The sequence below is a fragment of the Protopterus annectens genome, chromosome 11.part0 (assembly GCF_019279795.1).
Source record: "Protopterus annectens isolate FY-2018-M chromosome 11.part0, PAN1.0, whole genome shotgun sequence".
Taxonomy (NCBI): Eukaryota; Metazoa; Chordata; order Ceratodontiformes; family Protopteridae; genus Protopterus; species Protopterus annectens.
The window spans coordinates 836,500,778-836,527,971 of NC_056745.1; the positions used below are offsets into that span (position 1 = coordinate 836,500,778).

The 27,194-nt window shown below is 39.1% G+C and overlaps 1 protein-coding gene across 2 annotated transcripts in view; it reads right to left on the reverse strand.

Annotated features, from left to right (window-relative positions):
* The window catches only part of SRGAP1 (SLIT-ROBO Rho GTPase activating protein 1), a 1,651,729-nt gene that overhangs the window by 859,315 nt on the left and 765,220 nt on the right, over positions 1 to 27,194 (reverse strand). For both annotated transcript variants that reach the window (XM_044088250.1, XM_044088251.1), the window contains exon 4: positions 26,528 to 26,590. In XM_044088250.1, coding sequence (XP_043944185.1) covers positions 26,528 to 26,590 — 63 coding nt within the window. The remainder of the gene's footprint in view (positions 1 to 26,527; positions 26,591 to 27,194) is intronic.

The window sequence follows — 27,194 nt, forward strand, 5'->3', positions numbered from 1 at the left end:
AATCACATTTTTTTTTCGACTGTGTTAAACTTAAGCCATTTTGGAATGGTATTAAAAACTTTTTACAAGCTTTATTTAATGAATCGTTTAACTTATCTAAAGTTCTAGTATTATTAAATGTGTACAAATTTGAATGAGTCAAATATGTATCTAGCTTGGACAATACTTGCAATCTCAAGGAAGTGTATAACAACAAGATGGAAAACAGATACAATACCGACTTTGGAAGACTTCTACAGTCTACTGTAGACCACAGCATTGTTGGAAATTAAAATTAAAGAATTAAGGATTCATCCTAAGCCATTTATTAACAATCCATGGAAAAAAGTCTTATCACTGATAAAACACTTTACAATAACTGAACAGATGCACCCTGATAACTGAATTGTTATACCTATAAAGTAATTGTATATATTGAGTTCTGTTCAATATATGTTCAGTGTCAGGTAATAAAAATAGTGTACATAGATGTTATATACAAATACTATGGAATTTCTGTATTTGAAAAATAAAATTTTTTTTAAGAAAAAAAAAATTAGTAACCAAAGTCATGAGTTATATAATTCCTTGATATGCAAACAGGTATACTGAAACGGCAATAATGTGCTAGAATGAGGAGACGTCACAACGTGCACAATTAAGTTCTACTTTACATACTATCCTGCACTGGTATCTCTGCTGCTTTACTACAAATAAGTTTGACCCACCACCATCTCCTTCATGTGGTTTGTGTATTAAATTAGGTCTTGTCAGTCTAACAGGATACGTTTACATGCAGTCTGAATACATCCCCTCAGAAATTTTCATACCCAACTCTGCAACTTTACTGTTTCTAGACAGGTATGACAGTTTTTCACATGCTGGTACAAAATAACTATACAACCCCATTTTCCACAGTATGTCTATAGCTGACACTTTGTTACCAGAATATGACTTATGCTTTGCCATAGGTCAAGACTTTGTAGTTTTTAACAAAATTTTTAGAACATTCCCTACTTTTAAGCATATAAGGATACGTAACCAGAAATCACAGTCAACTGAAATGAATGCAGTTTGATTTTAAGTCTATAGTAATGGTTAATAATTCTTATTTATAAAAATAAAAACAGTGGGATTTAGCTTACTCTAAGGCACATGAACACAGACATGCTCTTTCTATCAAGCGCTGTTCAGTTGTATAGCATTTAACTCTGAACTGTGCTGATTGCATCACGGTGAAGTCAATACTTGCCTTTAGGACTGACTAACTAGGTGAACAGGTCTATCGAAAAAAAGCAAAGCTACCAAACTCAGATTAAAAACATCTGAAGGGTACTTAAAAAGTTACATTTTGCTTGCAATAGTCAAAATGGATCATGCATACTGCAAGTAATTGCCATGACATACAAATTACATCTGCATCTGGTTAAGCTGAGTAAAGAAAGTTGCAAAGGACAGAGCACGCATTTTTTAGTAATTACGACTTGTCATCTCTGCATAAGTAAAGCTATCCTGTTATGAACAAGGGTCATGAAATAATACTACAGAAACAGCTATGCAACATCTGTGTACAGTAATATAAAGAACAGAAGAAATTAATGTAAGATGGATGCTTACAGTGTTCTGTAGCAAAGATCTGATTGCACAGTGAAAGAGATGACTGCAAGGTCTTCTCTCATTACAACTCTTGAGATGGTGAAACTAGCTGAATAGACTTGAGGACAGACGCACTATTTGTGCAGGAGTGCATTATACAGCAAAATGCAACCCAGTCACCAGCTCTGGAGAAGCAGTATATTGCTATTCAAGTGCAGTCTACACAAAAGTTTTCTAAAGCCACAGACCCGTTCACAATTACTTTCATTTAGTACACCAATAGAGAAGCACAGTCACGTTATTTCAAATCAAAGGGGTAAAATGTCAAAAATGATGACTGATACACAAAATATACTTTTGTTTGAGGCACATTTCAAATAATTATAAATTTGGACTGGAGGACGGAAAGGTGCGAAGTTGTACATGAAATACATGCAGCAAACCAGTTACTAGTACTTATCAGTTAGCAAATACTATGTATATTGTTGTAAACATGGCATTCCCTGTTCCATTACTAATTACTGTACATAAATTAAAGGAAGGAAGTTGCTCGCACAACTTTTTTGTTGTAAAAATAGCATTTTCTGTTCTATCACTAATTACTGTACATAAATTAAAGCAAGTAAGTTGCTTGTACAAATGTCCACACCTTTGTAAATTTAAAGTAGATTGAACTTTTTTATGAATGGCCATCAAAATAACTAAGGAAAGAGAAGATAAAACAATAGAAAAGAAACTGAGAAGAAATAGGATACTGCTGGGTGAAGCAGGGAAGGTTTAAGGTAACCGTTATAAATGAAAACACCCAGCTAATTGCATCATCAGACATAGTGCTGTTTAGTTGGTACACTATAAAGTTAAACAGCAACTTCATTTTGTACAGATTTTTGTAACCAGATAATTTCATTCAGTGACACACTGTCATGCCCAAGAATGTGATGACTTACTAACACAGGCTTATTGAGGGCTTCCTATGCTGAAGGGGACAGGGACTAAAAAAGCATTCTTCTTAACCTGTAATGGCTAGAAAGTAACAAATTCATCATAAGTGATAAACAGCAATTAATGGATTTCCTTCTTTTGTACATCTGTGGCCTTTACAGCACATTGAAAAGCAGTGTTTTTTTAAGTCCCAGTTACTTCACAGTAATATACATAAGTATTTAGATGTCATCCTGGTTTCTAATAGGGGGTGTACAGCAATTTGTCTGCAGATATGAAAGAAAAAAACTAGAAAACCTACAGAAGGTACTGGTAGTACCAAGTAACCAGTACCCGACCTTACCACTGCAAAGTATTTACCTTAAGAGTGGTGTGACGGGAACAGTTTCAGATAAAGGAAAGGAGGGGAAAGTGGACCTGCAGAAAGTAATCAAGGGAGGCAAGTTACAGACTTTATGCAACTGAAAGAAACAAAAACAGTAGCAGATGAAACAATTGACTGATGAGCAACAAGGAAAGGCACTTTTTGGCCAGGAATGGAAGAGTTAAGTCCTGAAAGCTCTGGTGGACGTGCAGAATTCATGAAAGCATTACATTGGGGAAGTACAATTCTGTCACAGGTAAATGAAAAGTATAGGGAAAATGTTTCAGAAAGTGAGGAATTAGGGGAAGGACTTTTGTGGTAGCAAGGAAACACACCGATATGTCTGGCAAACAATGTGCCTTTGGAAGGACTGCCTTTTGTGTGTGTATGTATATAAATATATATATATATAAATATAAATATATATATATATATATATATAAATATAAATATATATATATATATATATATATATATATATATATATATAGGTGTGTGTGTGTGTGGGTGTTTGTGTGTATATGTACAAATATAAAATAACTGGTTTTATATAGCTCTTACTAGACGATTAAAAAGTGGTGGGTACAGTTTTGTTACAAGGTATTAAGAGTCTGAAACTGCAGGGAAATAAAATGCAGTTAATCTCTGTGTGGATGTAGAAAACTACTATTAGCTGAGGAGTAAGGAGTTAGAATTTTAACACAGGGTTAAGGGCAAGTGTTAGAATTCTATTTATGCATGCAGGGTAAGCTTCCCTTCTCCAGTTTGACCCCTTTCTGAAGTCTGTAAGTTCATCTGTGTTTTCAGGACTTGCTTCTTCCAGTCCTCAATACCAAGAAATGCATTATAGTACCATTTGGGAAGTCAGACACCACAGGTAACTATTTCATCAATAAAACATCTCTAAAGGTTGATCCACTACTCAGGGATCCGGGAATTCATGCAGATAGAAAACTAGCCTTCAACCAACATGTATCCAAGGCAGTACGAATATCCTTATATGCTGCTCAGCTTATAAGTAAGGGCATAGCACCTAGGTCTGTACTGTGCTTGGGCCTCATCAGATCCATCATAGAATATAATGCTTTCTTGAATATGGACCCAACCAGACACATGCAGCAACTGGAATGTCTACAAAAGTTCCCTAAAAAAAGGATACAGGGAGTAAACACAATGTCATGCGCCGATCGCCTCAAAGCCCTGTCTCTTTACTTGGTGTCATACAAACGTCTGAGAGGTGATCTTTGCCTAGCATACAAGGCATTCCTGGACCCTGTTTTGATGAACCTTTTGCACATCCACAAAACAAATAGCATCAGAACTATTAGATCAACTGACATAAATTTTGCTTGTGACATAAATAGGACACAACGGAGATGCAGACATTTTCATCAGAGAATTCCCAGTCTCTGGAACATGCTGTCCATCTATGTGAAGCAGAGTTCCTCCCTAAACCTATTTAAGCGAAACTTGGACCAATGGACGAGTAATCAGAAATTCACCCCTGGTCTGCCACTTATCTTTCTGATGAACAGAGGTGGTCAGTAAATCACCCCGTATATAAATCAAATTTGTGGATCACATTTGGGCTGCATAGCTTGGCCCTAGTAGTCAATAACCTAGAATACACCTTTTTTAAATCAATGAGTGTTTTAAATACAAGTCTATATTTCTTTCAGAGATAAGATATTGACATGTTTAAATTTTTATTTTATACCTCTCCCACCCCACACAGGCTCCAGCTGTATGTACCCCTAGTCCCCACAGTCATACAACCCCAGATCTTCCATTTCTCTTTACTGAGCATCCCAGATGTAACCCTTCAATATGTTAGCTCCCTGGCTCCTCAGGAAGAAATGCTCTCAGTTACTTGTGCTTAAGGCTAATTTGACTGAGAGATGCCAGTGTGGAAGCAATCATTCTCACGAGAGATGGTCATGGTCCCTGCCTGTGGCGTAACTAGTACTATGACACCAGGACATCATGGTCACTACTGTGTGTTAACCAAAGATGTCTTCTGAGGATTCTTTTCTTTATCAGAGGTCTCCCAGGCACTAGGTCCACCAACACCCATTTTGCACTTTATCCAACTTACTAAAAAAGTTACTTAAAATGATTAGATACGCATGGAAGCAATCAAACAGAATTTAAAAATTCTGAATACAAACAAACACACACCGCATTAGGGAACATGTATGATAGAAATAATTAATTTACTATGAACACATAATTAAATAAGCATGAAAGCAATCAAATACAACTAAAAAATCTTCGAATTCAAACAAAACCTCACTACTCTAGGTAACAAAGCAGAGAAATAATTAAATTACTATGAACAGTGCTAACATGTATCTAAGTTACACTGAAGTTTAAAAATACACCACCACCAAGAGAATAACAGGAATAAGTAAAAAAAAAAAAAAATACAATTTATAGTGGTATAAATTCTGAACATGTATACTATCACTCATTCAAAAGCACTGTACACTTTGGAGTTCTTTTCAAAGTAGTAACAAGATTTTTATTTTGTAAAATTCATGCACTGCACAACACTAATGCTAATTGGGTTAATCTAAAATGTAATATAGTGCTTGAAAATTACAAAAATATTTATATGAGTGGCTTGATTTCTTTTTTTCTGACGGGGTTTTACTGTCATGCCCAGACATTAATAATGTTTTCAAAGATTAACTGCAGCATACAAAACATGAAACGTACTTGCTAGTGGTGCTTTAAATAGATCTATAGCAGGGAAGGCAGGGCTGGCAAGTGAAGGTACACTTGATGAAATACCTTTAATTGCTTCCTAAATGAAGTGCTGACTGATCAAACTGCTACAGCTAAGTAGCAAGGTCATCAGATTGCATGCTGTCACCTTTACAGATATATTCTGTATTTGGACACCACTGCAGATTCAATGAGACAGCTCTGATTTTACTTTAAATTGAAATGGCTAGCTAGCTGTAATGCTTTTTCAGATGAAATGTCATACCGTCACTCCTAACACCAAAGCACTTTAGGTACAAAGCTACAAGTGGAGAGATTTTAATAAGCAGTAATCTGCTTTTAAATCTTTTCAAAACCACTCCTTTAGTACATATCTGCCAGTGATGACCCCATGCCTTAAGTGCCAGACAGGGACTGCAAGTTAGGAAGGTGACTATCTCCCTACATATGCAGAGGTGCTTTGCAGGGGTGGGGGGATGTAAAACACAAATAAAAAAGAGTATGCAGTACTGGTAGGGAAACAGTAAACACAACATGAGAAAATGGGTTAGCAAAAGTAGAGGGGGATTATCTGATAGGTAAAAAGATGCTAGCTGGGGAGTAAAGGCCGAAACAAAGCATTCAAGAAAAAAATATTTTGCTATTGGGAAGTTTCATTGAGTTTACTGGAATGACGTCAGAGGACAATGGAGGAGAATATTGGTGTACTTAGAGCAAAGGTACACAGTCTACATGTTTCTCTGCATCTCTCACTTGAGAGCAAATCTCCAGCTCTACAGACAGATTAGATGGGGAAGCACAGACAATCTGACAAGGGCTTTGAGTCTTCATCTGCACTTCATCAGCTAGTGTACCAAGGATGGAAAAACAGCACAGTATAGTCCCACAGACATGCCCTCAAAATAGTCCAGGTGGAAGGCAAACATTTTTCTGTGACTATTAAAGAGGTTCTTTATTTATCAGATATCGACTAACAAAGGGATAATGAGCACAGATATTAACTATTGTTTCTTCTTTTGTTAACTGGATAAGAAGTCCTAGACACAAAAGTCTTTTTCTTTATTAATGAATTGGAAGCAGTGGTTTCATTCACTTTTTTTGCTCAAGTTCACACAGTATACAATTGTACAGCTCAAACTAAGGTCAATAGCAAACAGTTCATTTACAGTTTGTCAACATCTTACTGAGTTTCACTGCCATAGTAAATAAAGCAAAAATAAAATGTAAATGAACAAAACTGATGAATGATATTGCATAACACAAGTAAAACTGCACATACTAAAATGTTGGATACTAACAGTGGCTTTTTTTTTTACTGTGGCTCACTGCTTTTATGAGCTCTACTGTTAATAATTGCAGGAATAGAACTAACAATAAAATTGGAAATTACTGTTTTTAGGTAACCCACCACAGTGATTTATTCCCAAATTATTTTTCATTATACATTTCCCAAACAGAATGTTACTTAGTTGATGGACTTGGACAGTCTGGTAGCCAATATAACTACTTCAGAAACTGAAGCATTACCATTGATGTGTTGTCATAACTAACAATGAAGTCATATATGAAGAGCCTGCCAAAGACTGCTAACTCTAGTTCAAACTCCAGGTAAGTGCAAATACTATGTCATCAGTGCAAACACTGTCAGTATAACAAGGGAGAAACAAATTATACCTATCATAGGGCAGTCCTATTTCTTACTCCACATCTGCAAATTAGAAGTAAAAAAAAAACACGATTGCCAAAAGAACATTAGTCATATGTTCCTAAAAAAATGGCAAGAGCCAAACGACTGCATTTAATGGAACATTTAAAGCAACAGCAAACAATTATGATAACATCAATCATACTTGTCAGACATTCAGGCATCAGTGTCAGTTTTACTTGCATTTTCTCGTCTATTTTGTTTGTTTAGGTATGTTACTGCATTTAATGTAACAGCAACAAAAGTTTCATATGCATATTCTTTTTCAGACACAGTGTTAAACATGGTTGAAATCCATTTATATCACCTGATAGTGCAGAAAAAATGAAAACAGAAACAAAGGATTTCAAGTCTGCACAATGTATAGCACTGCTGGTGATTCCCTGCTGGGTGAGGAACTAAAGCTATATTTTTTTGTCTTTGACTGATAGAGTTGCTTTCTGTATTACCTGCTCCATTTTGTTTTCTGTTTTAAAAAATCTTTGCCTGATGGTTTTGTTCTGTGTGAGAGACAGACACTTAAATTATCTAGGCTCATATTTCACATCTTTTTTATTGGTTAATTTGAACTGTTTCCTGAATGATATTTAAATACAAAGTGAAACTATGGAGGAGCGGCCTTAGCTCAACTGGTGCCCTAGGCAAAAGGGCTTCATGGCGCCCCCACCACACCACCTGGTGCCCTAATCCTGGTCTACCTACACCAAATAAATACTGGAAAAGCACCCCTACTAGACCGGCGCCCTAGGTGGCCGCCTAGGTGGCCTATGCCTAAGGCCGGCTATGCTATGGGCCTTTGTCTTTGTCTGAAAGATTTCAAGCCTGCATAAGGTATATAGTACTGCTGCTGATTCCCTTCTAAGGTTTCCCACTGACACTCCCGTTTGTTGGTCTTCTTTTTAAACCTGGTGATTTTAAGCTTCTGACACCTACTGTAAATTGAGCTTAATAAGCCCCTCCCTTTCTACACTGCTGCTGCTATCTTGAATTTTTATTTGAATTATTTATTGCTTATACTTATATCGAAAAATGCATTTTGCCTCTTACTGTCTGTTGTACTGATTTACTTCATCTGAATTCATTATCTAGCTAGCTGTTGGATAAAGTAGTGTAGTTTTACACTCTAGCAAGCACTTGTTTTCTCATCAAGGTCAATGGATTTCCCTTCTAGTGCACTGGGAGGTTAGCCTGGTCTGTCTAGGTTGAGAAAACACTTCAGATTTCTGCATGCAGCTTTACTGGCAGGAGAGCTTATTAATCAGCTTATCTTGTTTTAGTGCTCTTAAAAATTCTGTACAAATGAGTGGCTCTTGGCTCATTTATACAAAGCAAAGTACTTTTATTGAATAATCAGAATTTTATAAGCTGTTTAAGGTCACTGCTGTATCCATATCTAAGTTTGCTTGTGGTAGCACTTTACTCTGAAAGTACAGTTGTGTACACTTACCATAAATGTAGATGTTAGAGTGTATTCACTGTTGCAGTCATTACATTTGGGTAATCTGCTGGCAGGTTCCCCTCAGTCGGCCTGAATTCCAAAGTCTTGGGTCCTGCGTCAGTTGCGGTCTTCTCTTCCATGATTGTCAGGTCGTCAGGGGTATAAAACATGCAGCCGACATAATTTTCTTTAGTTTTTCTTGCCCCCCGATGTCAGGTGCCCCCAGAAAGGTAGCAAAAATATATATGTGTACATATATATATATATATATATATATACATGCATCAATATAAACTTTACCTTCATCTAGAAGCAAATACACCACATAGGTTGTAGAAGATAGACAAGGAAAGATAAACTCCAGAATGACAGGGGGATGGCGGGAGGGTAACCTGAACTGCAACAGTGAATACACTCAAACATCTACATTTATGGTAAGTGTACACACCTGTACTATGTTCTTCGTGTTTTACTGTTGCAGTCATTACATTTGGGTAGAATCCCAAAGCTATGGTTGGGAGGCTGGAGCTAAACAGCATTAGGTGTGGCTATAAGGCCCTGCAGCACTGCAGTGGCAAAGCCTGCCCTGGACTTAGAGTAGAGAGGCAAATGATAACACTTTGTAAAGGTGTGGACAGAACTCCAAGTAGCAGCCTCTAGAATATCTTTGGTTGGTACTTCTCTGAGAAAGGCTGCTGAAGTATCTGCAGCTCTGGTGGAATGAGACCTAATGCCCTTGGGCACAGGTTTACCATGGTGTAAGTAGCAGAAATGGATGCAGTGGCGTATCCACTTTGAAATTGTCTGCTTCGTAATAGCCTTTCCTTCTGATCCTGCAGCATATGACACTAGTAATTGCTCAGTTTTTCTTAGAGCTTTAGTCCTGTTCAAGTAGAATCTTAGCTGCCTGTGTACATTCAAGGAATGCAGAATTCTCTCCCCCCTTGTTCTGTGGATTTGGATAAAAGGTTGGCAGATGAATTGTTTGGTTAAGAGCCACACTGGAAACCACCTTAGGCATAAAAGTAGGATTTGTCCTCAGACACACCCTGTCTGGGTACAATATGATAAAAGGCTCTACAGCCATGAGGGCCTGTAGCTCTGATACTCTTCTTGCTGAAGTAATTGCTAGTAGCAGAGCTATATCAGCGGTAGCAGCTGGTTCAAATGGGTCCAGGGTGAGCTTTTCCAACACATAATTGAGGTCCCATGCAGGTAATGGTGATCTTCTAGGAGGCCTTAATTTTTTGGCTCCTCTAAGATACTGCTTTAGTAAAGGATGAGAAAAAAAGTGGTGGCTCTGTATTGTAGTGAGCCGAAATGACAGAGGCAATGATTTTAACTGATGAGAAAGATAGGCCTTTGTCAAGCATCTCAGTTAAGTATTGTAATATCTGAGGAATATATGGTTCTGCTGTATCAATTTCTTGTGCCTGATTCCAATCACAGAATCTCTTCCATTTGTCAGCGTAAGATTTCCTAGTACTAGGTCTTCTGGCTTCCAAAATGACATCCATCACAGCTTTACTGAGAGGTGTTGTTTGTATAACTACATGATCAGCCATGCTGCCAGGTTCATTGCCTGTAGTTAATTGTGCAGGATCGAATTGTTTTGCTGGGACAGTAGTTGAGGTCTTTGAGGTAAGGTCCAAGCTGGGTATTGAGACAAGTTCCTTAGGATTGGGTAACAGTACTGGCGGGGCCAGTCCAGGGCAATTAGTATCATCTTTGGTTTGTCTTGTCTGACTTTTAGGAGGACCTTGGGGAGAAGAGGCAGAGGAGGAAAGGCGTAAACTGATAGGTTTTTCCAACTGAAGGATAGGGCGTCCACTTTCCATGCTTGTCTGTGATAAATCCTTGTGCAGAATCTTTTCAATTGATAATTTTGAGGAGAGGCAAATAGATCTATGTCTGGGCTCCCCCAATTCTCTGTTATCTTGCTGAAGACTTGTGGACTTAGCTTCCACTCGTGAAGATACATAAGGTTTCTGCTTAAATCGTCCGCCAGTGTATTTTGTTTTCTTGGCAGGAATTGAGCTTGAAGATGTATTTGGTAGGTCAAAGCTGTGTCCCACAGTGCCATGGCTAATCTGCAAAGGGGGTATGAGTGTGTTCCCCCTTGCTTGTTTATACACCACATGACTGGGGTGTTGTCCATCTTTATCAGTAGTTGTCCTGGATGAAGTAAGTCCTTGAAGGCTGTTAGGGCATTTTAAACAGCTAGCATCTCTTTCTGGTTGATATGTAGATGCATTTGCTTTGGGGTCCATATGCCCTGAATGCATCTTCCTGCCATGTGGGCCCCCCCCCCCCAGGCATAATCCGATGCATCTGTTGTTAAGGTTTGGCTGGCAGGGGGGAAGAGTGAAGGTCCGTCCCATGTTTTGGTGACATGCCTTTGCCACCATAGAAACTCCTATTGTAGGCAGGTAATGAGAGGAATCATTGCTCCCAGACAGTGAGAATGCTGACTCCATAAACTTTTTAGGTAACATTGACGTTTCCTCATATGCAATCTTGCATATGGAATTAGTAGGATGCAGGATGCCATGAAGCCCAGAGCCTGCACAATTTGTCTTGCAGATAACTGGGTTTTGGATGCCATCAGTTTAAAGTAAGTAGTCAGTTGCCTTTGTTTGTCTGGCGTGAGGTAAGCCATCTGGGCAGTTGTATTTAAGCTTGCACCCAGGAATGTTATCTTTTGAGAGGGTACCAGTTGTGATTTCTTTTCATTTATTTTGTATCCTAGGCATCTTAGAAGCCTTTTCACAAATGCCAGGTGTCCAAGAAGAGTGTCCTTGTTCTCTGCTTGAATGAGACAGTCATCCAAGTAAGGATATATTTGTATACTTTTTTGTCTGCAAAATGCAATTACTGGTGCCAGGCACTTTGTAAAGACCCTGGGCACAGTAGATAAGCCAAAGGGCAGTGCAGAGAGCTGGTAATGCATTAAGCCAGCCTTGAATCTGAGGTATCTCCTGCACGACTGTCTTACTGTGACATGCAGGTATGCCTCTTTTAGGTCTAAAGTCACCAGCTAAGCATTCTTGCCCAGCATGGGCAGAAACTGCTGCAAAGTCAGCATTTTGAACTTTGGAATGTCCAGGTATGTGTTCAAAATCGATAAATCCAGTATTGGCCACCAGGTCTTGTCCTTTCTGGGTACCAAGAACAGTCTTGAGTAAAAACCTTGTCCTTTTTCCTGTTCTGGTACTGTCTGAATGGCCACCATATCCATGAGGGACGTAATCTGTTTCTGTGCCTCTGCCCATTGATTTTTTGTCAGATCTGGCCAACCATTTGCCATTGGCAGAGTGTGGAAATGAAATATGTATCCCTGTGATACAGTGTTTAGTACCCACTTGCCCTGGGTTATTAACTGCCAATTTTGAGCAAAAAGTGCTAGTTTTCCCCCTATGGGTGCTGCCAAAAGACAAGTGCTTGGTGTAGGCAGAGGGAAGTCATTGGGATTGCTTTCTGTAGGTTTGCGCTTTATCTCCTCCAGATTTCGATGTGGAAGCGCCCCATTGCTTTGATCTGTATGAATCTTGTGCCTGGTAACTGGAACCCTTAGGGCGTCTGGATTTGCCCCTTTGCGCTCTGTCTGACACAGGAAAGGACCAGTTTTTTGTAGGCGAGTGTCTACTGAATCTTGGTGGCTGCACCTGTAAGAAGTCTTTGACAGTTTGCATAGACTTAGCTTCATCTTCCATTTTCTTTAAAACCTCTTCTGCCTTAATACCAAACAGAGAATCATGCTGTAAAGGTGCGTCTAGCAATTCTGCTTTAACATGATCAGGCAAATTCTGTTCCTTTAACCAGGAATGCCTCCTAATCACAGATCCAGTAACTGTGGCCCTGCAGGAGGCTTCTAAGGAATCAAAACCACATTGCAAAGTATGCTTTCCAACTTGTTCAGCTGCATGCACTAATTCCTGCAATTCTTTATTTTCTGCACATTCAGAAATCAACATCATTTTCTGTTTCAGCAATCCCATAATATGTTGTTGGTACTTAAGCATATGAAATTGACAGTTTAAGGCCCTGATTGCCAAGGTTGCAGATATAAAAACATTTTTTCCCCATCTGTCCAGTGCCCTTGAATCTCTGTCAGAGGGGGTAGGATTTTTTGCTGTTGAGGCCTTAACTCCCTTTGGACCTGTGAAATAGTTTCAGGATCAGCAGCAGCGTTTCTAAATAAAATGTATGTGAGTCAGGGACCCTGTAGTATCTGTCAGGCTTACTGGGAGCCGGAGGGAGAGAGTCAGGGGTCAAGCTTGACTCCGAAAACGCATCATCCACAATGTCTAAAACAGGGGAATGGCTAAAGGCCTGTGCTGAGGAAGTAGAAGGAAATCCCTGAGCCTCTTTTTTGATTCTGAGAAGTCTTGACTCTCCCAGTGAAAATGCTCCCTCAAAGTATGCAAGGTTTCTCCAAATTAATAATCCTCAGGAGGAGATGCAGATGGAATAGACTCCTCAGCATCAGAATCCTCATAGGGAGGTATAGATAATTCCTGATCAGAAGAGGAATCAGAAGAAATAGAAACCTGATCTGAAGATTCATAATCAGTGTCTTGCCTACGCCTCTTATCAGGAGGGGGATGGGTACCCCTGATCAAGGTAATAAGGTCTTCAGCCATTTTGATCATTTGTTTTTTAGGCATAGAGGCCTGTGCACGTGGCTCATATGTCGTTTTTTTTAGTTTTAGAAGTTGCTTTTGTCTTTGGTTTTGCAGCTTTCGTCGGTTTGATATACAAATGTTGAGGTCTGAATACACCCTCAGAAGCCGGTGTCTGCTCAGTGGCTCCGGACCCATCCAAGGGAGATATATCCATCGGTCCAATACCTTGAGTATCTTGCAGCATGCCAGACTCCATATGGGTGTCGGTAGAGGCCTGCGACTCGAAGGTAGCGGGTATCAGGGAAAGTGCCTCACTGAGTACCGGCGAACCGGCGACTGGCTTAGGAGAAGCTTTGTCGTCAGTTTTGGATCTCGACTGCCTTTCTCTGTCCTTTTCTTTGTGTTTTTTATGTACTCCGGTAGTCAGATTACTAACCGACAACATTTCTGGGTAGCTAAATCTGTTTCCAAAATACTTTGATGCAAAAATATATTGATGCTTAATAGTGCATTGGTTAAATCTAGCACAAAACCGACAGCCAGGCACGTTGTGATCAGGGCCTACGCAAGGAATACAGTATAGATGGAAATCCTTATGAGGTATTTGCTTTCCACAAGTAATACAATTATTAATTTTTTCTGACATCGGTAACAAGCAAGAAAAAAGTTTCCCCAACGGGGTACTTAGCTTTACTGAAGACTTCGGTTCTGAAACTCAAACACGAATATTTCAGTAGTCGGCCGACCGGCATTTGCGAAATGCTTCTGCTTTGGGCACCACGCGACAAGAAAGACTAAAGAAAATGGCGTCGGCTGCATGTTTTATACCCCTGACGACCTGACATCATGGAAGAGAAGACAGCAACCGACGTAGGGCAACCTGCCAGCAGATTACCCAAATGTAATGACTGCAACAGTGAAACATGAAGAATATCACTCTTATTGTACTTTTACATTAGAAGGACTGGGTTATTCATCTACTGGCTGTAGGTGTTTACCTGGTCTTTGTGAGCTGAGAAACCACAAAAGGGTTCTAAGTATTTTTCTCTGCATTTCTCTTATATACTGCAACTGTACTTCAGCAGTTTAAAAAATACTGTTTGCTGCTGCTTTGCACTGTATTTTACTACTGCATTTGTTACACTTTGACTGTATTTCACACCAACTGCTGCTTTTACTTAATTTAAGAAAAGATCTAGAACTGCTGTTTATTTCTGCTATTATTAATTCAAGAAAACTGTGCTGCTTTTTACACTGTTGCTTATTTAATTAAAAAAAAATAACCTGCTGTTTTTCTGTTATTTCATTGCACTTCTGATGGCCGTAGTATACACTGGATTCAGACTGGCTGAATTCAGTTCCGTTTGTAGACTGAGCACTAAAAATCAGGACATTTTTTTTTTTTTTTGAAAAGCCCTCCTGTACCCACATGGCAGGAGCGTGTAGTAGGACTATCTAAATAAAAGGTTACTGGTTCAGGTCTCAGTTTGAATTAACTCTGTTTGACCTACTTCATTGATTTCTTTGTATTAGCTGCTTTGCTCTTGCTTGCACGTAGCGCACCAATGCACAAAGGGGGTAACTCTTGGCAGTTATAGATGCAAAAGTGCCAATAAAAGCATTTCTATTTCTAGTAAAGTGGCGACTATCTAGCAGAGCAGTTCTTGAACAGCTCCTGACTGTTCAGTGAAACACCCAGCAGAGATTTTACTTATTACCTACCAACATCAGACCCTATAGAGCACCTCTTTTATAGACCTCCTACTGTATACCCCCATAGGTCAGTCACCCTAAAGTAGTTCCCTGTCTGATACCCCCATCGTTTTCTCTATCTGCTGAGATACAAGTTCAAACCTTGCATTATGAACTGTTAGTTTCCCTCTGTTTCTCCTGCCAGCTTGGTGGACATGGGTTTTTGAGGCAGGGTAGCAACTGCCTCATGTACACTGACAACCCTTTACTCCTAAATCACTCAAGTACAATTGTACAAAAGATGCTCCGACACTAAGAATCTGGAATCACTCCTCTCTCGTGCCCAGAACAGCAACACTAAAACAGCTTGCCAGCTCACACATTATAACTCCTTTCTAATATGCACCCAAAACGTAAACCTTCATATGCAGAGGTACTCTCCAGAAACCTACCTAAACACTACAGACCTCCAAAACACAAACATGCTACACCCAAAGCACCCAATACACATAAAAATACTAGCACCTCTCTCTCACCAAATAAGCCCTTAAGGCAATGCACAACTATTCCAAATGTTTTAGTTATAGACGACTCTATAGTGAGGCATACAGACGTCCCACTCACCAGGTTGAACAAGGAGAAGGTTACGGTTAGCTGCTTGTCTAGTGCAAGGATTCACCAGATCACACATGCACTCAAGTCTCTCAACAACAAATACCATTATGACTCCATCATAGTTCATGTTGGTGCGAATGACTTGAGACGTACCTCTCTGGACTATATGAAGCGAGACATGATTGAGCTCTCTGAACATGTGTCCCAGGCGGGTATGTCCTAGCTACGAACAGCATTTTACCCTTGTCTAAGATGATACCACAATATAAACAGAAAATGCCTTCAATAACTGGTTTAGTTTCTGGTGTCATTCTAAAGGGATCCAGTTCCTGTCAGCCTGGGAAGACATGGTGGATTGGTCATGCTGCTTTGCCAGAGGATGGTCTTCACCTGGCATCTCTAGGCTTTTGGCTGCTGGCTAAGGCACTTGCCTCCTCCTTAATGCCTTTTACTAAGGGTCATGCTGCTAAACCCTAGGAGTTTAAATCAGAAACTGCATTCTCTGGAAGCACTCCTCTCCCTGGAAGATGTTGATGTCTATGCAATTGCAGAAACCTGGCTCAAGGCTGTAAAAAGTACCGAGGCCTTGCAAGGCTACAATGCCTTCCACACTTTCAGACCACAAATTGAAGGTGTGAGAACTAAAGGAGGTGGAGTATCTATCTTCATTACAGATAATTACACCTCTAGACTGGTCAGACAAGAAAACTCTATGGAGCTACTCTCAAGTCCAAATTACCATGTGTAAGACCCCCCCCCCCTTCAGGTAGTCAGTTACAGGTCCCCTTTCATGAACCAAGATGCCCACACAGATTATTTAGACCTACTTGGGACAGTTAAGTACAACCTAACACCCTAGTCATGGGTGACTTCAACTATCCTTCCATTAATTGGGAAACTTACATGAGCTCAAACTCACTCGCACAAAAGCTCCTGGACTTTAACTCAAATGCTCTGGAAAAAATGGTGCACCACCCCACAAGGGGCTCCAATATTCTAGACCTGACCCTCACCAATATGAATGACCGATGCAACGCCTCAAGTGTAGTGCCTGCACTGGTTAAATCCGACCATAAATCAGTCATTTTTGAAGTAGCAATAGCATCAGAACTCCCCAAAGGAGAAGTCAGGCTAAAAAACTTCACCACAGCTATAACGGAAGGTATAACTGACTTCCAAGCTCCAGTTTCCACAGATGGTATTGACATCTATACTAAGATATACACTGATGCCCTGTATAAACATCTGCACAAATGTATAGACACAGCCATGCCAGATTATAGGATTAAAGCAAGATTTTCAAAAAAACAAAAACAAAATAAAACAAAAAAAAAATGTAATAAATTATACAACAGTGAAAGAAGCTGCTGTCTAAAAATATAAAAGTGAGATCCCAGAATTGGAAGACCACCCTTCTCGGCCTAAACAAGCAAATAAGACAACTCGTAAAAATCTTCAAAGAGCAACTGTGATAAAAATTAAGCAACCATAGCCAAGGATAACCATAAGGCTTTCTTCGGCTATGTCCGCAACCTAAAAGGTAGGACTCAGATGTGTGCTGAACTAATTGTGGGTGGCATCACACACACACTGACCCTGCGGAAATTGCAAACCTGCTAGCAGACTTGTTTGGCGAACATTTCACCCCCCCTTCCCCCCAAGCATACCACAAACTATGTCTTCATCATCTCCTCTTCCCTGCATCTCCAAAGAGCACATCAGCAATGCTTTCTCCAAGGCTAAGAACACAGCTTTTATGGGACCAGATGGCAATCTGGGCTGCATTCTTAATGGTCTAAAACAAGAGCTAGCTACTCCATTAGGCACTCTATTCAACCACAGTCTGAGCACTAGCTTTGTCCCCCACTGAATGGAAAACAGTGACTGTTATCTCCCTCCACAAGAGTGGCTCGGCAACAGACCCGGATAACTATAGACCCATAAGTTTAACCAGCCTCATCTGTAAGGCAATGGAATGAATCATCATGGACCTCATAAATAAGGATATAGGCGACCTCCAAACCCTGGATCCATCCCTGTCCGGTTTTGTCAAAGGCAGGTCATGCCTGCTAAACCTGGTGGACTTCTTTGAGAACGTGACCAGAGCCACAGACGAGGGCAAAGCCATGCATACAGCCCATCTTGACTTGACCAAGGCCTTTGACACTATCCCACATGTGGGCATCACTGACAAACTAAACCACTTGAATATCAACCCCTATGTTGTCAGGTGGGCTGCAAACTGGCTCATAAATTGACAACACTCAAAGTGGGAGACTTTACCTCTACCAGCAGACCTGTCACCAGTGGGGTCCCACAAAGGTCAGTGCTGGGGTCCCACAAGGGTTAGTGCTGGACCCCCTCTTCTTTGACATATACTTGTCAGAAGTCCAGGCCAAAACAGAGGGGTGACTGCAAATTAGGTGCCATCACTGAAAACCCTAGCAATGTCAGTGTACTTCAAAAGGGGCTTACACAGACCAATGATTGGTGCTAAAGCCATGGTCTTGAAACTAAATGCTAAAAAATGCATTATCATTCTCTTCAATGAAACAATGTCCTTGCTGATTATAAAACAAACAATAATACCTTAAATACCAATTTGGTAGTGAGAGACCTGGGAACACAAGTTGACTGTGACCTCAACTTTGACCACCATGTGTCTACTGTGGTGAGGAACAGAGGAAGGCATTTTACATTGCTTACCCGATTAGCAAAGGCATCTCCTAAAGAGCAAGAGGTTATAACTCCCCTGTACTAGTCCCTCATCAGGCCTATTACTGAATATAATGGTCCTTTTGGTATGTACTGTTCCAGACACCTGCAGGAACATGAAAGACCTCGGAGATTTCTAAGTTCATGGTCTCCAGCACATCTTACATGGACAGACTGAAGTTGCTGTCACTGTATTCACTAGTGTATAGACTACTTAGAGGCGACTTATGTCTGGTTTACAGGGCTATCTCTGACCCAAATCTAATGGAAATGCTGCACATCCATAAGCCAAAATGGGACTAGAGTCACCCATTCCAGGGACCTCAATCTAGCCTGCGACATAAACAGGACCTGCGAGAGAGACCGATAGATCTCTCAAGATTGCCACTCTTCTGGAATAGGCTTCCAATCCATATCAAGCAGAGCACCTCCATGACCCTGTTTAAGCGCAACCTGGATGACTGGATGGGAAACTGTAAATTTCTGCCAGGGATTGCCTTGGCTTCTCTCTTGGACATAGGTAGTCCTTGCTAGAAAAACCTTGGGCACAGACGCTATCTCTCATATAGTTTTATACTAGTATTTAATGGCTAGGCTTGTAAAGACCCTCGGGTCAATAGTCTAGTAACTTCCTATGAACCTAAAGGAAAATGGGAATAAAATAAAGCTACAGGACAGAAATAATTGTAGTAAAGAGAAAATAAATGGATTTGCATTATCAAAGCCATTTTCTATAAAATGATTCCACTCAACATAAGTACATACAGGTAAACAAAATGATGAAATTATTGGTGTTTGATACAAGAAACACAGACAAAAGAAAATAATTAAAATACAACAAAAAAATCTACAAACCAAGGCAAACAATTAAACAAAGGAATGAGAGGGAAAACACTGGTGCATTCAAGGATTATTTCCACAAAGACAGGGAAGGGTGAACAAACACAGCTTGCATAGAAGAGAATGCATGCAAAATAGTGTGGATATTTGCAGTTATCAGGATAAAAAAGGCACACTTACATGCAGCAAGTTTACTGTAAAGCTATGACCTCTCTGAACAAAAGGGCACACAAAACCTATACTTCACTGATAAAGTCATACAAGTCGCACATAAATCATGGTCATGTCATATGTCCCTAAGTTCTCAATGTACAAACAACTTGACCACCTTTTATTCATCACATTCACTGTAGTGCTTTTAAGAAGTAATTCCCTAAGGATTCATTTTTTAACACCTTTATTAAATTCACACAGTATTAACAATAACATGGGTAGACATACAGTTACAGAAAAGAAAAGAAAACAAACCATTGTAAACATTTATATTAATTTTCTGCATTACACATGCGCATTTTCTTTTTTTTAACAATTAACATTCATTAAGGCATTACATATATCCAGTCAAATCCAGCCTTCCATTAAAATGTACTCCTTCTCCTCTGGAAAATGAGTCTTATTATGGCTAAAGAATTCAGAACCTACAGACGAGCTCAAAAGAATCATTTCCTTAGTTACAATCAATCTCCACCCTTTCTGATAAAGTACTCTGGGGAATTTTTAAAACCTGTCAACTTGTTACTTTCCCCAAAAAACATATTCTTAGTTACATCTCTTTCCCCATCACAACTCCAGCAATTGCTACCTCCCTGAAAAATAATCTCTAAAGTCTGTTTGGGATTTAACACAAACAGTTTCATGCAGAAATCCTAAACTTTTGGACTTTGCTTCATACTTAGTGAGTCATACACACATCTTCCCATGGTTGCTTTTTATATTGCCTTTCCAGTCTTTCTTCCAAATCTTTTTTGACCTCTTCGGATTGATTCTTATACTTATGCAGGGTTTTAAATGCCCTAATTATCCCGTTTTAACAGCAGCTTCTGCGCTTGCCTCAACTAAAAATTCAAGCAGAACTGATCTTTCACTAAGCACTCCCCTATTCTTTTCTCTTTGCCTATAACCTCTTAGCAGTCCACGGTAGGGAAGGCAGTCTCCAACCTGCAGTCCAAACTTCTGCTTGCCCACATCCCACTCTACTGCTTTTCCCTCCATAGTTATGTGCTCCAAATACTTTGGTCTCTCTGCTAATTTTTCTCCAATAAATTCCAGTCCCTCTTGCCTACATTCCATTGCCCTACTTGCAGTCATCCATATTGGTAAAACCTCCCATCTCCATTCTTGTGTTGGCTTAATTCATACAATATTTTACAAAGGATTATGACGAGGTCTCTGATCATAACTAGCTTATTATGTGTTTGAGATATGGATGCCAAGAAATTCTCCTCAAGAGTAAAGCTCACCAACTGAATCTTGGTATCCATATCTACTCCATGTACTTCTTGTTACAAAAAACTAAAATTAAATATAAAGTCCAATGTTTTGTGCCAGTAAAACACTGGAGAAGTGGCTGATGTCATTGCATAATCCCTGTGTAAGGGAAGCATTCTGTATCAAAATAGTGCTTGTAACACAGCAGGCAGAAACGGATGTTATATTTATATACATTTTTACGTTTATAAAACGTTTTTTTAGAGGCAATTGATGTTTCAATTAATTGGTTAATTGTATTATTGTTTTTTAAAAGTATAAATGAGTTGATTTTATGGTAGGGGGAATGTTTCATTTGGTTCATTTGGTTCTGATGATGTCCCCGAAGTGTTATACAGAGGAAGAAAGCGCTTAACCTTGTACTGTGGATTATATGATTAAAGATTTTACAGCACTCAACTATCTGGATTTGCCTGTTGTGTGGAGCTTATGGTGTAATTAATGGCTTATGGGCAATCTTTTATTTTTATTAGAAACGGATGTTGATAGTGCTTGTAACACAGCAGACAGTAGGCAGAAACGGGAGTTGAAATGGAGTTGTTTCATGTCTTGCTGCTGTTGTTTACTGACTAGTGATGTCAGCTTTTAGTGTCAGATGCAATGTTAATAGTGCATAGGAGTGCTTAACAATTCTTAAAAGCACCATTATAATCATTAAGGTCAGGTCTCGTGCTAAAGTAGCACTGACCAAAGAAGTTAACTGTTTTTTGAATGCAATCACGGCACTCCACACTCTACTTAAATATAATATTCAGCGCGGAAGTTTTTATTTTCCTTAATGACCTGCATATAAAATCCTACACTCACTCATTTCTTGATCTCCTCCATTTCAATATCATTTCTTTCCACTTTGATTTAAAATCTTCTGTTTGTATTACACACAAGTGCCTTAAGTGAGAAGCTCTAAAGTGTCTTTTCGAATCAGGTAGTCCTAAACCACCTTGTTCTGTAGGAAAAAACAACGTATCCCACTTTACTCTTGCTCTCTTCCTCTCCAAAATAAATTCCTTCATCTCCTTATTAATTATGGTCTACAACTGGTTATGTAGTTGATAAAAATACACCTGACCTATACATGAAACTAAAGGGACAATTAACATCTTCACTGTTTGCATCCAACTATCTATTTCCAACTTCTCAATTTTGTATTGTGTTTTGTTTAGTCTGTTACCAAATACATTTAGCTGTCATAATAGAATACTTTTTAATCCATACCCTAAATACTTGATCATATCATCTCTTCATAAATATGGGTACTGCTTAACCAGTTTGCGTCTGTACTTAATTTATTGCTTTTGTTTTATCTTTGTTTATTTCACATCCTGAAAAGACTGACAAATTTCTCAAAATGTTCCACAACACTGAAATGTCATTTTCTTGATTTATTACATATAAAATATCATTTGCGAATAAAGCTAACTTTTCTTAACTACATTTGGACTTCAGGCTAGAGGCTGCCCTCTCTAACATGGACCGATGTCAGAGTATAGGCAAAGAAAAAGGGACAGGGGACTCCTAAGTGAAAGACATGCTATTGAAGAGTTTAGCTGAATCTAGAACAGAAGCTACAGACGAAAAAGGAATTGGGAAGGCATATAAAATCATCATCACCATCATCATCAGCCCACTTCTTCCCATTTTCTACATGGGGTCGGGGTATCATGTTAACTGTCACTATCTCTCTTGATTCAATGCCACACTCCTGCCATCTTAGATGCTCATGCCTCAATGTCACAGATCTTCTCTCACACATTCCATCCACCTCTTTGCTGGATGTCCTAGTTTCCTCTTACCTTCTTCCTGTCTGTCCCAAATCATCTTCACCAGAATATCTTCTGCTTTTCTGCATGTGTCCAAAACCACCATAATCTGTTCTCTTTGATATTTTCTGTAAATTGGAGCTACTTTGGCTTCTGCTCTTATATCCTCATTTCTTTGTCTGTCCCACAGTGTGCATCCTACCACTCTTCTCAGGCATGTCATTTGCAGCACCTCTAGTGTCCTCATCTGTTCTGCCTTTATACCCAAGTTTCTGTACCATACAGTAGTAATGGTCAGACCACTGTCTTGTACACCTAACTTTTCAGCTTCTTTGGCATTCTTCTGTCAAAGACTACACATGAGACTCTGTCAGTCAGCTGCAGCCCCTCTGATTCTAGCAGTGACCTCTTCATTCAAACTTACCCTCTCCTCAACCACCCCTCCCAGATACTTGAAGCTACTTTCCCGTTCCACTATCTTCCCTCCTATCTAAATTCTCAGCTGCTTCTGATTCCCCCAATTTACTGCCATTAACAATGTCTTATCTGAGCTTAGGTACATCCCATGTGCCTTCAGTTTTGCATTCTATTCCCCTATCCTTTGCTGAAGTTCCTGCTCAGAGTCTGCCTGTAATGCCACACTGCCTGCATACAGCAACTTTGTTGATCTGTCCCCTCTAACCTGTTTGCTAATGTAGTCCATCACCAGTATGAACAGCAGTGGGCTCAGAGCTGAACTCTGATGTACACTTGCTCCCACTGGGAATTCCTCTGTGAGGCCAAACACTGTTCATATTTGAGTCACTGGGCCCTTTCTATAGAGCCTGCACGGATTCTACCAATGTTTCTGGGACTTGAACCACCACAGTACTGCCCAAATCAGCTTTCTTGCAACTTTGTTATATGCTTTCTCCAAGACTAGGAATGCCCAGTTGGATTCTTTCCTCATCTCTAGCTTCTTCTCAATTATCTGTCTCACTTCAAACATCGGGTCAGCTGTGCTGCATCCTGATCTGAATCCAAACTACTCATCTCCCATCTTGCATTCTACTATGCATATCAGTTTATCAACAGTGCTTGTAACACAGCAGGCAGAAATGGGAGTTGAAATGAAGTCGTTTCATGTCTGGCTGCTGTTGTTTACTGACCAGTAATGTCAGCTTTTACTGTCAGATGTGATGTTAATAGTGCATAGTAGTGCTTAACAACTGTTAAGCACCTAACCATTGTTCCCCTTTAAATACTAATCTACAAGGTTTTTATAAAAATGCTAAAGAACATATTCTTTAGATAGATCCCTATCAGTTACCTGCACGTGTAGACATTCTGTCTCGTACTAATGGCACTTGATGAAAAAGGCTAATAGCATTATGTATTCAAGGAAAAAAGCTAATTTCAAATACTAGTGAGCTACTATTTTTCATATCTTCCATTTTCTGTCATGCGTGTTTCAAGAAAAACAAAATCTCCTTATCTGCAGAAAAAAATGAAGTACACTTGCATATACATCAACACGTACAATCTCAGGGGAGTTATTACACTTCAATACACATAATACATCAGTACACCCTACCAGCCCAAGAACTCTTAATATAGCCTTTATTATTTTTTACAATATATACCCAGAATGTATTACATTCAAGAAAAAGTTCTCTTACTTTTAATATTCCTAGCATAAACAGCACACATTGATATGATCTCACATTTAAAACACCTCCGCATACCACAGAGAGCTACTTACTATACAACATGCAGTTCACGTTAAGACATATATTATGTATGTTTTACTAAAAACAAAGCCTTTTTTTACTGCTTACAATTACATCTTCAGTCCATTTACTGTCATTTTAAACCGTGATGACAAAGTGGAAATTATGCTTTAGAGTCCTCCCCACCAGTTAACACAGTCACAAACTTCTAGTCCTTTTTAGACACTTCCTTTGTAGAAGCATAATTTCTATGTCCAAACTGCATCTTTTGGAAACAGTTTACAATTCTTTCATTTAGTTCCAGCTTCAACATTCTTGCTCGTTTTCCTCCTTATCATTTCAGCCACCCAAACACCAGTCTCTGGCTCAAGCCAAGGTACTCTTGATTTTTCCAGTCACCGTCTGGGCTTTTTTTCTGTCATTCAGTCATTTTCCTTTGGAACAATTAAGAAGGTTTCACTGGGCTTTGCTACTGTAAGAAGAATGAAAAGCAGAGTCCCACTCAGCTTGCTGGCTCACTCTTTGCTGGGTATTTTTTTTTCTCCTTAGCCTGTTCTGCATCCAAAAATTTCTTTGATACTCCAGAAAAAATATTCTAAAAACAGACGTAACAAATATAATCTCACACCTGCCTCTCAACATCCCCTTATTTGCAGGGATAAACTTCCTTCTCTTCTGCCTGTTGTACAATGAATAATCATTTGTCACAAACACTCTGGTGTCCTTAGTTGTCATTACTTTTACCTTATACCACAGCTCTTTCTGCTAGGATGACTATCTTCACTAAAATAGGTATTGGCTTCTTTCTCTTAGACAAATTTGCACCATGCACATGATGTGCTCTTTAAATTACTAATACATACACCTTCCAATTTCTCTGGCAAAGTAGAAAATATCAAGTTTTCTCTGTGTGCTCCATCTTCTAATCCTACTATTTTTTGAAACTGTTCATCTTATGAAGACTCATACTCCGGAAGTGTTTCCCTTCATTTCAACCTCTGCAGTTTTATGAGCTCTTTTGAATAGCTGCTTAAAGTTAAAGCTTTCTCACTTATTTTCAACACCTCTGAATAAATATGATTTTTTTTCTCTAAATTACTGGAAACTATTACTTGTATTAAAGCTGAAACCTGAACTGATTTTGTTGAACAGCTGCAAACATTTTCCCCACCAGCGTTTTTTTCCTAGCCAATTTTCTCTTACTTTCTCCACATTTCTTCTTTGCTGATATTCAGGTAGTATAGTGGCTAAACATCAACTTAATTTTACTTTGATTACCTTTTAGTGGCTTTTTACTTCTTTCCATTTTTTTGTACTGGGAGCTCTAAATAAATCTGTTCTTCTGAGTACAGCCATCCTGTAACCCTACCAAAGGATAATGTCTGAATTTGTACCAACAATTTCATCAATATATTACTGAGGGAGCCCACAGGTTTACTACTGTAGCATATCTGTTCCTGTTTTGTTAGGCTACAGTCTAAACAAACTGCACTCATGTCCAAGTGCAACTTTTCAGCTACAGCAAGATGACAACTATGCGACATGCATATGGCTTTAGCTTTTGATTTGCATGTGCTCAGCAGAACATTACTCATACCTATAGAAAGTTGTTTTAGGCTGTAGCGAAGATTACAGTAATGTCAAATGTCAATAAAGGCTAATGATAGTAACAAAAGGTTAAGGGCTTAATGTTTTGGCGTCTGTGATCACAGCTTGTTGGCATATGCTTAACTGTCGGTCAAATCGAGTGTTAAAATTCAGTCAACGCTTTATGTCTGACTTTATATAGTGCACAGTATGATAATCAGTCCACACTATAGACATCTATCTGTGTTTCACCTGCCATTAGACTTGGTGGCTGGGTTCCAAAGCAGTAAAGGACATCAAGTACCCAGAGTCCTTATGCCAGCATGTGCTACATTGTACATCATCCTGAAGTATTTTATATCGGTGTAACAGTGGATTTACTGCTGAGCTGTTTTGGCCTAAATGACACTCTATCCCAGCCTGGCAACTGCACAGAGAACTGGAAAATTGTGTTAAACAATTACTAAGACCCCATTTTATTTATGCTTATGGTGACTAGCTGAGCACTCTAAATACACAGTGCCTGTTCCTGTGGTTGTCCAAAAATAGTAGTTATTTACATAGCACATGTAAGAAACAGAACTCAAAGCAATGAAATCAAAGCACAGACAAAACTCAGGCAAATAGTACAGATATATTTGATGCATACCCATATTAGCATAAACGCCAACAGCTCTTAACTCTATTAAATATCCAAACAATACCCAAAGACACAGCTAGACTGCTACACATAGGATATTCTTACCGTATACAGCTCATTGAGAACCTTCATTAAATCCTCATGTAGCTGGAATGCAATCTCTTTGCTCTGCAATCAGAAAGACATACTTTATTAAGTACAGTGGCAGAAAAACACCTGTAAGATGCATAAATGTAACATACTTATTTCATGTAAAATGCGTAACCTGGTAATTACTTTTCAGCATTTGTTTTACATCAAAGTGGATTCTATTAATGCTTGAGAAATCAATTAAAACACTTCAGGCAGGCATTAATGTACTTTTTGTCCATATATTACATTACAGTTACACCCAGACAATACTAATGCAATTAGCACTGTGCCTTTATAAGAATCTCATTTAGTGTAAAAGAAATGTCTGATAAGACGGACCAAACTACCTGATGAGAAAACAGTTTAGCTCAGGCTCAACAATTACAGTACACTGACCTGTTAACTAGGTAAGTGTGTTTTCTGGGGAGATAGTGGACTGTTAAAATAAGGCAGAAGGGTTATACATAAAAACCTTTACATTGTGTAATTTAGAAATGAGTACATTGGAATAAATTTAGGAAATAGTCAACACATTATTTGCGATACTTCACAGAATGTGCTTCAGAAAGTAGTGGAACAGTAAAGATAGAGGGCTTGGAATAAAGATTAAGGTTTTCACCTCATAGACACAAGGTACAGA